This window comes from Cryptomeria japonica, chromosome 2, assembly GCF_030272615.1.
Source record: "Cryptomeria japonica chromosome 2, Sugi_1.0, whole genome shotgun sequence".
NCBI classification, from domain to species: Eukaryota; Viridiplantae; Streptophyta; class Pinopsida; order Cupressales; family Cupressaceae; genus Cryptomeria; species Cryptomeria japonica.
Genome location: NC_081406.1, coordinates 55,547,673 through 55,563,787, shown reverse-complemented (window position 1 = coordinate 55,563,787; position 16,115 = coordinate 55,547,673). Strand labels below are relative to the sequence as shown.

At 35.5% G+C, this 16,115-nt stretch overlaps 1 protein-coding gene across 1 annotated transcript; it reads left to right on the top strand.

The window, feature by feature from the left end:
• Positions 1-15,104: 15,104 nt before the first annotated feature.
• Positions 15,105-15,863, top strand: LOC131073674 (uncharacterized). The gene is made up of 2 exons (XM_058010179.2): positions 15,105-15,320; positions 15,434-15,863. The coding sequence occupies exons 1-2, from the start codon at positions 15,176-15,178 to the stop codon at positions 15,751-15,753; spliced, it is 465 nt and encodes a 154-aa protein (XP_057866162.2). The 5' UTR covers positions 15,105-15,175; the 3' UTR covers positions 15,754-15,863.
• Positions 15,864-16,115: the final 252 nt, after the last annotated feature.

Sequence of the window (16,115 nt, the reverse complement as noted above, 5' to 3'; positions counted from 1 at the left end):
AGAAATTATCAGAATACCAGTACACCCACCGGTCAATGTTCAAACTAAAACAAAGTTGGTCATAATTTTGAAAATTGCAGAATGAATGTGACATGTTATGTTTGTGGAAGATTTGGACACTTATCTAATCAATGCAGAACACAAACCAGTATAGGTTATGGGAAAGCTATTCAGAAAAATAATGTGACTTGTTATGCCTGTAACAAGATTGGACATATTGCAAAATTTTGCAGAAGCAAGTCCTCACCAGTAAACAACAATGGTGCTAGTTTGAAAGGTAAAGAAAAGGTTGAAGAAGTAAAGCAGGAATTCTCAAAACAATGGATTAGGAAATCAGAACTAAATGTTGATAGGAATACTCCTCCACCGGCAGAACAGAGTAACACTCCACCAGCAGAAGAAAGTAACACTCCACCGGTAGGAGAGTCTTCATCTAACTGAAGAAAATTTCTTTGAGGGTTTGGCAAATCAAATGTGAAACATGCTATTATTCCCTCGGTTGATGGTGACAAGTTGAAATTACTTTTCTACCGGCAGACAAGTTAAATCATTACTTAACCGACAAGCATTAAATGTGGTGGTTGGCAAAATTAACATTATAAATTAGTGTTTTTGGCTCCATTCTACTTTACCAAGCATTCAAACATTTGAAGAGCATGAAAATTCTGAGCAAAGACATTTCGAGCAAAGTAGCAAAGCAATTCAGCAATCAATCATTCCTCAGGAAGAGAAAGGTATTTATAAATCATGGCATCTTCTTTTGTACCTGAATTCATAGCAAACCCTACTGTAGTCGAAGTAATCAAACGCCCTAGGCCCGTATATCAGTTAGTCCCTGAAATAGCTAAGAAGGATGATAATGTTGGTGCATTTTCTCAAATCTCCAAATGAGTAGTTTTTGTAGAAGACCCTAAAATGTACATTCATTGCCACATAGAAGAATTAGGTGATGAGGAAATTAAGAACATGTATAAGACTGTAATTTGTGATGATTCCTGTAATGTGAAACCTGAACACAAAATAGTCAAAACCCTAGGATTCACTGAAATCCTCAGTATTTCGGATTTCCCTAAGGAAGTGATAAGGATAGTATTGAGCAGGGTTCATGGTGAATTTTTCTGGTTAGACTCTGTTCACAAAATAACTAAGGAGGCAGTAAAGGCTATGACAGGGTTACCCTCCACCGGTAACAGACCTGATAAGACAAAGAAGGTCTCAAATGACCTAGTGACCAACCTGACAAGAGCAACATCTGATAAGAGATCTTTAAGAGTGAATGATGTAACCGACATCAATGTCAGATTCATTAGCATGATTTTAGGGTATAAAATAACACATGCAAATAGGTTAAATTCAGTTTCAAGTTTATGCATAAAGAGTGCTTATGATATGATCAAGGATAATACAAAAATAGATGTGTGTGAATGGTTGAAGGATGAACTGATTGATAATCTTGGAAAGATCAAGAAAGACAAAAAGGGGACATTTATATTTGGTAACCTACTTGTCTGTTTAATGCTACATATAACAAAATAGGTGCCCAGTATTGGCAACAAAAATCTAGGTTTTGAAATACCGGTAGGCAAACAACTATCTGATTTACTGCACAACATGGGTGAAAATAGAGAAAAGAATATTAATGAATACTTTCAAGCATTGAAGGCCCGGATGAATACTAGGGTCAAATTATCACAAACAATTGTAGATAAGTATAAGGATGCAATATGCTTTGTTATTAAGAAGGATGAGATTTGGATGGAAGCAGTTATCCCAAGAACCATTTGGGTTATTGAAATGGGTTATGAAACTGATGACAACATAATTGAAACATATGCAAAAGCCCTTCTAGAAGCACCTAAGGAACCAAAAGAAGAGGTATTTGGTAGTGCTGAGACTATTGAGAATCAAATTCAATCAAAGAAAAGAGTAAAGAAGGTAGAAGCAACAGTGAGAAGAGGATCAAGGAAGGCTAAGGCTATCAAAGAAGATGTACTTAAACAAACCGGTATCACTGAAGATGAGTTACAAGCACAACAGCCAGAAACTCACCTTTCACCGATAGCAACTTCTTTGGAAAGTGACATGCCAGCTGCATTTAAAAGAGTTATGAGGAAAAGAGAACCTTCACCAGTATCCACACCTTCACCTAGAAGAACCAGACAAAAACAACAGGCAATAAGGCCCCCGGCTAAGAAGACAACTCCAAAGAAGAAAAAGTTAACACCAAAGAAAAGGACTCAACAAAATATTGCTCCAATTGACAGACTCTTAGATGAAATAACAGAGGATGGACAGCTGAAAAAACATCAACAAATTGTATGATTCACTATCGGCTGATGAAAAAGAAAAAGTTGAAAATAGTGTAATTATACACTTGGATATCTATAAGAAATTTTTGATGCAAGTTGTAGATGAATTACTAGCAGAACTGTTTAAAAGACTTGAAGCAAGAAGGCAAGCTGTTGTAGAGCTTGACAAGAAAATAAAAATTGAGAAACTACTTGTTGTTTATCCTGTTAACTCACCAAAGGAGATAGATGATATGATCTCAGAGGCTAACTGGAAAGTATTCTCAACTACACACCGACATGTAGCACTTATGGTTGGTAGAGTAAATGAGGTTACAGAGGAAACTGCTAATGCATGGGACATATTCCTTGTTGAGAAAGAAAAGAAGGAAGAGTATAGAAATCCTAAACCTATCAAAGTATATTGGAAAGATAAGGATAAGGGTAAAGGCAAGGTTGGTGGACCTCCGAGCATAAAAATAAAAGGTAACTTATCCCCACCGCCTCTGAATACTCCACCGGTAGTTACAAGTGAAAGTCAACCGGCTAATGAGAGTATGGAGATACCACAAGAGGACACAAATCCAAACTCTAAGGTGTTATACACAGTTGACATTGATACTCAGAAAGTTAACATTGTGGTAGATAAGGAAACAACTGGAAAGACAAAAATGGCTAGCGAGTCACCGGTAACAGATAACACAGAAGGTAAATTGGCAGATGGTAACACAGAACAACAAGTAGAGCAAAAGGTTCCATCACAGCAACAGGTTGACACAGAGTCAGTACCACCGGCATCAACTGAGCAAGACAAACCTTTGTTTAAAGAAATGGAAACACAAACTGACCTACCAAAGGTCACCAAAAGCAAGGATATCGCTCCCACCAATGGGATACAGAGTGTTGGCACTTCACCTACAGGATTCAAATCAACTAATGTAACAGAAGTTCTTTTGGACTCCTTAAAGAAAATAACAGATTGTAGCTCACAAGCATACAAGGCTATAGATGCTACAATTCCAATTCTGAAGATGATAGCTCCAAAATGTAATGTAGAAAATAAAGATTCTTTGAGTCAACTTGACACTTTGTCTAAGTATATTACTGAAAACACTGTGACAGTTGAACAAATAAAAGAGGAAGCATTCAAGGAGAGATTAGAGAAGGAAAAACACAAATTCTTTGAGGAAGAAATAAAGAAGTGTACAAGGTAGTTTGACACACTTCTACTGGAATTATGTAGCACATTAAAGGAATTCAAAACTTTGTATAGAGATACTTGTAAGACTAAGTTTTTGACAGTTGATATAGACAAGAAGATCAACAAGATACAGGAGGAAATAAATCAACTAGCTGACAATTTCATTAACTCGTCTGATTCATTATCAGTTTTTGAGCAGAAGATAACACATTTTGAGGAAGAACTATTAAAGCTGGAAAGAGAAAAGGAAAGAATAAAAAGTAAGGCTAAGGATCTTAAATGGAGACTAAGTCCACAACTGGACTACCTCGCCACCTTAAGGAAAGAAATATCTAATGCCCTAGTTCAAGGATAGAAAACATCGACAGAGCAAATGCAACACCTCACCAGTACAGTTCAGAGGACAAAGGCCACAATAAAAGATAGTAAAAAGTTCATTGAGAACTTGAATATGGTTTTGGCAGATCTTTTTCATATTGTAACCAACCGGTTACAAGGTTGAAATAGGAAACTACACTCTATTGACACTTTGACAACCTTTGTCATTGATGCCAAAGGGGGAGTAGTGGTATGAGAAAAATCCAATAACTTAGGGATCATCTGCTCAGGGGGAGCACACATTTTTGGTAACAATTTTTGGACTTCAATTTTTGGATACACTTCTGAATTTTTCTCATGAGTGTTGCCATCAATGCCAAAGGGGGAGATTGTTGGCAAATGCACACTCCAATGAGACATTATAAGTGATTGAAGGTTTTGTCATTGATGGCAACCTTACAATCCTATTACACCGACAAGGCAATCCACAGGCACCAGCAAAGTCAGATTCTACACTGGCACACAGACCATCGACACCGACAGTGAAAGGAAGCATACCGGAATAGAAGCCAACATGAATTTTGATTGTAATTTATTTTGTTTATTATTGTAAAATCATTGTAAGCTGACTTGGAAAATTGTAAAATGTATATAAGAGATCATTGTAGAACAATTAGGTATGCATGGAGGAATGTAATTAGGCAAAATAAGGCAGGCCTATTATGCGAATTATAGGTTAAGGGTTTATGTAAGAAGCGGAGCTATAAACCGGTACTGGATCTGGCATAGTAGATGCTATTTTGAAGCAGTACAAGACATTAGATTTATATAATCCATTTTGTAAGTCAGTGAGACTTCCCATTTTGTAATTGAGCAGTGAGCTCTAGGCACTTGGCCTTCCTGCATGTGCAGGTCCCTCTTGTAGCAGTAATATTCTCTTATTGGCTAGTAAGTGAATATTGTGGGTTACAAATCCCACCGAGGTTTTTCCCACACTAGGTTTCCTCGTTAAACTACTGTGTTATGGTTTGTTTTTCATGTGGTTGTTGTTATCTTTGTTCATTGCATTATTTCTTGTTTACCGGTATACAATATTAATATGCTTTACATGTTTTAAGTCAAGAAAATCAATACACCGGTTAGATACTGATTCACCCCCCCCCTCTTAGTATATGTGGAAATCCTAACATAAGCCTCAGTAGGCTTACACTTCTAGAACAAAGGTGTTTAGGAGAGTACCCCAAACCAAATACCAAATATTTGAAAACCTTGCACTAGCAACAAACCAAGCAAGGAAACAAAAAGGTAACAACAATTTTTGAAAGGTTTCTCCCAACCTTTTCTCAAAAGGACCACTATGCACAAAGACATGCTCTAATAATGGAGGAGACCATAAAGGTCTCAGAAACAACTGGTTTTGAAAGGCACCTAGAAACCTCAAAAAAGAAGGGACACCTAGTCATTCTTGATAAACATAAAACAAGATTGTAAAAGAGTAGACTAGAACAAACAAGCCAATAGGGTTTTAAAAGGATTCCCTGAAACTTGTTACATTAAAATCACCTAACCCTTCTAAATGACCCAAAAACCAAATGGTCAAGGAAAGAACTAGAACACAAGAGTCAACAATGTTTTGAAAGGCATCCCTAAACCTTTTTTCTTGTAGAAGGATTAAATAAATTGACCTCTTGAACTCCTCAATAATTCCATGATTAGTAGAACCATACACAACAATATGATAATATGCTTCCAAGAGGATGTTCGCTTCCACTACATCTTGAACAACCATAGGAGCCCACAAATTCACATAACAACAAGGAGGCACAAGAGAGTTAAACACATTGGAGGGGCCCACCTCCATAGGACCTCCAAGAAGGGAAAAACCTTTAGTGCAATGAGAACCTATCCCCATCACAATATGAGCACTGAAGAATAATCTCTAGACCTCCATTAAAAAACTAAAGGAATGAAATATTCCCATGAAGACAAAAGAACCTATGTAGGAGCCCAACAACTTCTCCCAGCATAGGAGAAGGGACCATAGACCAAAGAGGGGCCACAAAAGGGCAAGAAAATTGACCAGTGCCCACATAGGCCACATAACCATGCAGGGTAGGGCAATGTACAGTTAGGAAAGATATGGCACACTCCCTCATCTTGCCATCATAATTGAAGCAACATAGTGAATCAAGGGCCTGAAATAGAGACATCACAAGCCCTAATAGTAGACAAAATGTGTAGGATTGATCAAGGAGAGACCTCCCACATGAAAAGGCTTTAAAGCGAATTGGGACACCCACACGAAAAATATAAACCACCTAATGCCAGTAAAGCTATAGACAAAAGGTCCTCTAGCCATCGCATAACAACAAAGTGTGCCCTTCTAAAGAAAAAATTTGATACCCATGAGAGGAACGAACACACCATACCATCCCTGAATAGGGCACAACATAGGAAAGTTAGTTGTGTGGGGAAGAGTCGAGAGAGGTTGGGTTAGGGCCAAAGGGCTAGTATTCATGCACAACCCACATAGAAAAAAGTCTAAACCTTGACAAGTATAGGCAAGGGGACCAACACAAGACAAAGCCCACAAAAGGGAAACCTTGAAGGCCCAACCCCATCCAAAAATTCTAGACACTACCACCAAAGACCCAAATGGAAAGAGGGAAAGAGAAGCAACCACCAAACCATTTTCACGGGGGCTTTACTTAGTGAACCTGGGTTATATCATGTGCGTTCATGGCATACTAAAGAATCCCCCTATTTTGAAAAAATATTGCCGTAGAATCCTTTTTTCCACTCCCTCCCAATACACAATCTAAATTAAAATCCCTCCTATTTTCACCAAATATTGCATTTTTTCATAGCCCGAATTAAAAACCCCCCTATTTTCATTGATAGGCAATATATTATACCCTTATTTTTTTGGATAATAAACCCCCTAGTATGAATGCACATGATATGATATTGCCTAGCTAGTGATGCCCCTGTGACCATTTTCAACCTCTCCATCTCCATCCTCCTCATCGGAATCCTCTATAGCATCTCTAGAAACCCTAGTTCTACTCTCACTCCCACTCCCACTCTTGCTATCCATGTCTGATGAAGACTTCCCAAGTTGAACCCTAGAAAACTTTGTGGGCTCTCATATATGCTTAAGGGGACATTAGCTAGGCATGAGAACTGAGTATAAGGGTTTCCGATGAGAGTTGACAGGCAGTAGGAGTAGATGGGGACAATGGGTTAAATGACCAACCATTGTGTTGGAAATCAAGAGGGAGCCCAGGCTATTTAACTCTATGAAGGAGTCTTCTCCATGGTAGCCAAACATCTTAGCTAACTAATTTCGTCGACTCCACACACCTACTCCCAGATCATCCTAACCTAATGTCTTCCCATAAAAAATGTTATTGTTCCCAATTTTATTTGATATTTAATAGAACTATTAATATTTGCTAAAATTTCTTAATTACATCAACATGATTACTGTAAACCATTAATTAAAAGTAATACTTCCTTTGAACTCTTTTTTATAACAAACCATAATTTTCATTTCCAACTCCACTTTCTTTAGATAAATTTGTGTTTTCCTTGTTTATATCTAATTGTTTCTTTCTATATTCATGAAGATTATTTATTTCTTACAATAATAACATCTCACGTGAAATTTTTTATGCCATTGACCTCCATGCACATGATTATGGTCATTTTTTCATCTCTTTCTATAATAAAGAAGTTACTAGAATGGTTCTTATTCCTTAATAAAAGTTCTTGATATTTGACCTCTTGAAATACTTCTAGGTTTACCTCCATCATCTCCTACTGATGAATCTTCATGATATTATGTTCTTTACACTTTAGCTTTCAACAACACTTGTAATTTTAATTTTCTTTTTCTTAGGAGAGGGGTGAGCTTTCCTATTCATTTTTTTTCTCATGATTTTGTAGATATGACATCAACTCAACAATAGATAATTTAAGAAAATATATTTATATTTAAATAAAACTTATTTTATAGTCAAATTTTTTAAGTATACATGCCCTAAAATATTCTCTGTGAGTTTGTCATCCTTTAATGTCTCTTGATGAGACCTAACTTGAACTAACACCCACTACATGAGTAAAACTACATCTACTAACTAGCATTCATTATTTAAAAATTATCAAAATATGTTCACATCATTTAAAATTTAACTAGTTAATTTTATTTTTTCTTTTATAACTCCTACATAAAATATTTCATGCTTGTTTAGGTTTGGATACTACTGCAACTCTTGAAAAAAATATTCATCTATTTATTGTTGTATGAAGATAAATAGTTTGACAATTTTATTTCTATTTTTGTATCAAAGCATTATATGTTTCTTAATTGATTTATGGAAACAATTTTTCCCCGTGCATTTAGTGAACACAATAGAAGCTTCAAATTAAAATTTCAATAATTATGATCTTTTATTAAATAGAAATATTAGAAATAAAGTCAAATTACAATTCTAAATATTAGAAAGGTTACATGGGTTGGATAAGAAATATTAGAAAGGTTACATGGGTATGACCATGAATTATCCAAACTCTTTGTTAAGGGCTGGAAAGAGACTTATGTCTCTGTGTATGGCAAGAAGGTTGAACTCACGAAAGATCTCCTATTTGAGATTATTGGCATGTCGATGGACGAGAAGAAGGTCTTTAAAGACAGAAAGACTTTAGAAGAAGCAGTGCAAACTTTCCCCAAAGGAAAAGAAGGGGGGTGTTTGGTCAGGAAGTCAAAGAGTGCTTTTGACATGAGCTCCATCAAACCCCTTTGGGGTCTTGTTCTCAAGGTACTCATGCAATATTTGTCCCTTCATGGTCATTTTACCAATATTTTTGGGCATCATTTTGTGATGTTAAACCATTTCAGACATAAGGATGGAATCTCTTTTCCTTTCTATCTCTTATCCTCCCTGAATGAGGGCATTAGAGATTTTTAAAAGAACCATAAAAACCTTGATCTGCACAAAGGCCTCATTTTTCTCATAATGGATTATATCAAATCTCTGCCTGCCCCCTTTAGGAGTAAGCTTGATATTTCTAAGGAATTGACCCCTATGGAGGATGAGGACTAAAAATTTGTTGTTTTAGAGGGTGAGGGGTGGGATACTGAAGAGGAATTTGAGGTTAGGGTGCCCGCAAAAAAAGGGGGAAGCTCACAATTGGCAGTAAATGAAAGAGAGGCAAAAGGAAGACCTCCCCTATTTCCTCTAACTCTAAGGAACAAATTGATTTCCATTCTTCTCCTCCAAGAGATTCAAGGGGACTCTTAAGGATAGAGGTAGTAGATTTCCATTTTCGAGACACCTAAAGGTCGACTCTCCCCACCTCAATTTGGAAAGGGAAGATCATGATGTTGTTCTAGGTATCATCAGGGTTGCGGTGATAGACACCTTCAAGATGCACAAATGGTATTTTCATGAGATCAATCGGATGAGCATTAAGATCGGGTCTATTCAATCAAGACTGAATGAGGGCATGGTGCATGGTGACTCATGGGTTGGCAAATATGTAAGAAATATGGTTGCATCTCTTCAATAGGTTGTGAAGGATGTGGACAATTTAAAATCTAATTATAAAGGGCGTATTGTGGCTTTGGAAAATATAAATGTCAATCCGGTAAAGCTGGTTAAATTTAGCCACTATGTGATTAAAGAGTCTGCGAGCAATATGGGGGTGGTGGTTGAAACTTTTGAAAGGCTGAAACAAGGTAAACCTCAATTTATTAATTTGGAGGATAAAAGTAATCAAACTGGAGTTGAAGATGACAAAGGGCCATGTACCCGTACCAAGGGTCATCTCAAGAAGGGTGCAGATCAATCTTTGAAGGACTTATAGGATATTTAAAAAAAATCTCAACAAGCCTCTTAGTGTGAGGCCAAAGCAGTTGAGGCCTTGAATAATCTTAAGTAGTCTTTCTTTGTTGTCTTTTTTGGTCTTGGCTTGGTGCCTTGTTGGTAGTATGTTCTTATTATGTTGTCTTATGGTTGGCTTCCATTTTCTTGTTGTTTTGTTGATGTTTTGACAAAGGTGGCATTTTGTATATAGGGTTTCAAGTCCCTTCAAAATCTATTTGACCCTTTAATAAAAAAGAGTTCACATCTTAAAAAATTAATGATATATTTTAACTTCAATGAGAGAGAGTATTATAAATATTCTAATTTAATATAACTTTATTTCTAAACTATTAATTGTATTGAATTTTCTTAGAAATAAAAATTCTATAATAAAACATATTTATATATACAAATAAATTAATATTCATGAAAAATAAATCCATTTTCATATATATATAAAAACATACATAAATAGTTCACTTTTCCATCTTATCCCGTGCATAAATCTCTATTTCTTACAAAAATATCTAAATAATTTGATCCCTTCCCCAATTTAAAGGCATTTTTAAACAGCTCTAAAATATTAAAGACTTGTATATCAACTAAGGGGTATTCATTAAAAGTTTCCTATATATTATTCAAAAATTTGACCGGAATTTCTGAGGATATATGGTCAAGTTTCTCAAGTCATATTATAGAAATAGTGGATAAGCAAGCCTTAAAATATGGATATCTTATTAGTCTTTCATGCCTTTGACAATTTGGGTAGGTTGTTTTCAGATTATGTACAACATATAAAATCAGAATGTGATCTGAAATGATGATGCAAAAAATTCTTTAACACAATTGAATCTAAAAACAAATGAATTATAGATTGTAGAAACTTGATACTATTAATATAAAATCAATTTAATCAAAAATTTGTATAAATTGTTTTAACTGAAATAGATCACAAATACTTCAATAATGAAGAATCAAGTAGATGCAATTCGTGGTGTTGTAATAATTCTCTCTTGAATATCATAACTGCTTTATGTAATTACTTGCAACCTTCTTTGTCTTCCTCAATGTTAAATGAAATTATGGTACTCACTAAGAAAGAGTTTATAAAACAGGCGCAAATTGTGGCTGAATCATTAACTATTTGCAGATAATATTCAACTTGCATTTCACAGATTACACCATTTCTTCTTTTCTCCCACGCTCTATTTTTCTTCTCAATATTTATCTTAGTCAACCGTACATTCTAATTTAAAAATAGAAGCAGCCAATAGTCGTTGCAGATTTTTAATAAAGTCGTAAAAGTCAATGAGTTCAAATATTTTGTCATCTATGGACCGGCCCTTACATTTCTGCGTTATTGCCGTTCACTATTGTTTTCTTATGCATTATATTATATTATATTATATTATTAGTAACTTGTAATAAGTCGTGACATTCGTTGAACTAGAATTCATAACGATCTCCAAGTGCATTGCATATTGGGTGACGAATTGTGACCCTTATATGGTGGAGACTAAGAAGAAAGAGAATTTCTTGTCATTTGTTGACACAAAATCTAAGCTAATCTATCGCACACGTTTGTTAAATTGCTTCTACCTTTGTAAATTAGAGTTCATCTATTGCTCATAACGTTACTCTGTAAATTAGTTTATTCTGCTGAGGGAGAGGGAAAAAAGAAGAAGAGAACATTTTCCTTAAACATACAAATTTAGAGAGATGTGCAAGCTAGATGAGGAATATAACTACACTTTATCCACTTTAATTCGTCTTTAAGAGATAAGTGAGAAGGTGCAATGAATTATACTACTCTTTTCTTTGCAGTTGGTAAGGCTTATCATAATTCTTTCCAATATGCTTTCTCTCAGTGAGAAAATTATGGCATGAGTAGTTTGAATATCTCAACTACTATTATCTTCAATAGTTTAGTTAAAAAATAAAAATCAAAAAATCAAAGTTTGATGAAGGGAAAGCAAGCTTGGAGGGCTTTAGAACTTTGAGTTGGTTCATAGTGACTTGGTGGGTCATTTTCCATCCTTGTGCTTTCGCAAGACTTATATTTACTCATTTTCATTGATGACTATTCTAGATATATATGGATCTACTTTCTTTGACACAAAGGAGAAGTTATTGATAGATTTCAAGAATTTAAATTTCACGTTGAGAAGCAATCTAAAAAGTTTGTCAAAATTCTCTGTACAAATAGTGGTAGAGAATATGTGAACCATCATTTTGAACAATTTAATATTCTTGAAGGGATTGATTTTTAAAATAATCTCACCTACACACCACAATAGAATGATGTAGCTAAAAGGAAAAAATAGGTCCCTTTAAAAGAAATGGCTAGCTACATGATCCACACATGATTCCTTGCACCAACATATTGGGCTGAATCTATCAACTCAGTTGCTTACAACTAAAATAGAGTTCCACATAAGGAATTAAAATTAATCACTCAATTTGAAGCTTTGTTTGGAAAAAAACTTGTTGTGTGACGCGTCAAAGTATTTGGCTCCCTAGCATGGACATGCATTCCTTCAAAGAAGCACAAGACCTTAGAACCTCAAAGTTGGCCTTGTATATTTGATGGTTACCTTGATGGTGCTAAAAGGTATTTGGTAATGGATCTTACAACACATGAGCTCTTTATTAAGTGTAGTGTTCATTTCGAGCAAAGCTCTACTAGTTTATCCTCTCATCTTCCTCCTTTGATGTGGATTGAGATGATAGGGACCAAGATTATTTTCCTCAAACTTCCTCTATTTGTAGAGTTGATCATAAATTTTCATATGCTTCTTTGTAAAGTTCAAATTCTCCTCCTTCATCACCTACTCAATTTCATTGGGCTTTTCAAACAATATAGTCTGTGAGAACTCTTGTTGGAGATCCTTCTAATACTCAAGTAATTTTGTCACAGCACTAAGATGTTCCACATTCTTACATCACCGTAGCTCTAGATCCATAATCATTTCATGAAGGATTTGTCTTGTTGAGTGTGATTCAACAATGGAGGAAGCATACAACTCTTTGATTCAAAAAAAAAACAGGGCATCTTGTTCAACTTTCTAAGGGAAGAAAACTATTTGGTGTAAGTGGATCTATCAAACCAAATTTATAGAAAATGGATCAGTTGACAAGTATAAAGCTCAACTTGTGGCCAAAGGTTTCTCCCAAGTGTCGGGTATTAACTATATTCACACTTTTGTCCATCACCAAAATGAACTCCATTCACCTGATGCATGATATTGTTGCAACCTGTGGTTGGGTTGTACATTAGATGGATTTAAAAGGTGCCTTTCTTCATGGGTATCTACACGACGAGATTTACATGAAGCAACCACAAGTTGTGTTTGCCCATGTCAAATCAAATTCATCTATTTGGATAGTATTTGCAAAGTCACACAATATCCTAGACTTTTCAAGTTCACCTACTCATTATCAAATTCACCAAGATATGTTGAGAGTGGAATCTATCAAGGATTTTCAGATTCCCCTAACCATATAGAAAGTTCATTCAAGGATAAAGGCAAGTTGCCTAGGATGTATTCACCCAAATATCTTCAAATTCACCCTTGCACAAAGTGATTCCGATCAAATTTTTAATGCAGTTTAAGTTATAGATTTTACCTTGTAAATGGACCTCTAGGTATGTGTGTTTTCCCATTTTTCTACCAATTCACCCTTTTATCTAACAAATTCACTCATGCATGTGCAAGTCAACCCAAATCGAGATGTATTTAATCAACCACAATCTTGACACATAAAACAACTAGAAATTACCAAAATTGTTAATTTTTCACCTTTGATATGGATCCCACTAGATATGCTACATTGTGTGGAATGAAATATGTTTCAAATTGAAAAGAAATTGCAACAAAAAATCAACAAACCACAAAATAATTGTTAACAATCAGATTAGGCTAAAGAGGAGCTCAAACCATAGTGAAATTCAATGGAAATGAAGTAGTTTTATCCCCTCGTCATGTAGATTTTTTCAAGTTGGTTGATTGCAATTTGTGCTCATAGAATTTTGACAACATAATGATGTTCTATTGATTTTGATGCTTGATAATATGAATATAGTTAAGTGTTTTAGTAATATGTGAAAAGGAGAAATGGATGGAGGGCTAGGATTGAAAGAGAGAGAGATCAATGGTGGAGAGGAGATTTGCCCTCTCAAGCCACGAGATGTTGCCAAGTGGCAACATGGGAGAGCTTGAGAGATAGATTCTACCCAGAGTGTAGACAAGATCTTATCATAAAGTCATTTCTTGTCCTCACAGTGCAAAGGTAAGGGATGAGAGGCATAAAGGGGTTTTTAATGTGATCTTTTGGAAGTTGGCCCATGTGTACTTTCCTCTCAAATAGAGAAGGAATTATAAATTGAGGGGACTAGGAGGGTAGCAATTTATGGTAAGAAGTTGACCCCTCCTTCAAATGATTAAGAGGGGATTAGGTAGGATTAGGATTAGAGGGCAAGTGGAAAAGTTGGAGGATTTGACACTTAAAGAAAGAAAGGAGAATTTAAATGAATTTAAATTAGATTCATTATGGAAGAAAGGGATTTAGGAAATCAAATTTAAATTATACTTTAATAGATGTAAGGAATAAAGATGAGATAAACCTAAATAAATAAATAAAATTAAATAATTATGTTTGAGGATAAGCATGGAAATTAGAAGAATGGTTTAATTAACTAATTAATACTAAATTATTTAACTAATGAACTTAACAAGAATAGACAAAAATTGCAATAAATCGATCAATTATTTCTACAATCAAATAGAAAAGAAGAATAATATACATACAAAAAAAAGGTTACTCTCAAACGTAAATAGTGAATCTATCTAAAATCAATGTTTAAGTAGGATTGGCCAAAGTTTAGTTTTAGCTTTTGAAAATGGTTTTCGAAAGGAAAAGACGACCCAAGTTCTTCTTAGGCTGTAGCTATTCTGGTTCCAAAAACACCCTACCGTATGCCAATAACTTTCGTGTTATACTATAATGAGGGATAGCGGCCGCAGCGCTTCTACCAAGCCCCGTACCTATTCTGCAGTTTTTCGTATTCGCATAACACGAAAGTTATCGTAATACGATATCATGATTTTGGAACCAGATTAGCCGCGTCCTTCTTCTTATGCTCAGTACGAACAATGGAGATTCTGTAACAAGTTGGCGATTCCCAGTGTAGATGACCAGCCGGCGACACTGCTCTTGAAAGCAACGTCATCAAATTCCACTCACAATCGAAAGCGATGTTGACGCGTAGCGTACGTAAAAGTGTCAATGCAGACACGCATACTCATGTGTTGGCATACCAATAATTTATCGCTTACACTTCCGCGTAAATTCGGGCTTACTTCACGCCGAAGCAAACGGAACTCAAACATAACCCAATTTCTCTATAACATGTCTATGTAATAGCAAGTCACTCACCAATTTAATGCTTCATACATTTCAAGTTATACAGAGGATTTGCTGTTGCTTTAAACATTCGACAGATGGATCTCAAAGCAGCTAAAATTAGTGGGAGATTCGGGTTACTGCCTCTGCCCAAAAGGTTAGGAAGGCCAACTTGTGTACACATTGGCAACAAGAACAACATGAAAAAGTTTGTTGTTAATGCTGCCAGCTCGGGCGAGTCAGGTAATTAATTGTTCTACTCGCATGTTTTTGTTTTCTTACTCTTTAAACTACCTACACACTTTGTTCAGAGATTTCGAAATTGAACTTAGGAAGTTGCGAATTCTGTATTGCAGGGCCTGGGAGAATGGTAGACGAGGATATGTTAGTTTTGAGAAAACGAATGTATGAGGTGAGAATGGAAGAAATAAATTATATCCCTCCACAGCACTGGATGGAGTGGGAAAAAAAGTGGTATCCCACATATAATTCAGATGTGTGTTCTTCCCTCATCTGGCTGCAAAACATACTGCTTAACACTAGACCTGGCGTTACCATGGCGGCTGCGGCTTCAATTTCGTTGAGTGTGCCACTTTGTCTCTTGCTTCTCCTTATTCAATGCCCAATTACTCTCAATGGACTAAATCCGCAGTTACTCAGCTTTTTGAGTCGGTAGTTGCGCAAAAGCAAACTTTTATTAGAAAGTTGTTCCCGTTTGTGGACCATATTGTCATTTTGATTAGCCTCCAACACAAATATATGTTCTTATATTCCTCTTATCATGAACATCTGTGTTTCTTAACTTATAAGATTTCAATATGTCCAGATTATTGCTTAAGCAAACGTCGCTTAAGATTTTGTCATTGGATGAGAGTATTCTGTACAGTTTTTAAAATTTAAACAAAATATGGACAAAAAAGTACTATGATTTACAGATCTAAAGGTTTTTTTAAAGAGTACCATTGGTAAGACAGGCCTCATTCTTATTTGTGGGGCACTGATTAAAGAGGATAACAATTTGGGTAAGTTAGTTTGACC

Excerpts from the sequence above, each read along its gene's own strand:
- LOC131073674 (XM_058010179.2), top strand. The coding sequence starts at position 15,176 with ATGGATCTCAAAGCAGCTAAAATTAGTGGGAGATTCGGGTTACTGCCT. Across the intron at positions 15,321-15,433 it reads TGCCAGCTCGGGCGAGTCAG|GGCCTGGGAGAATGGTAGAC; the intron begins GTAATTAATTGT and ends TCTGTATTGCAG.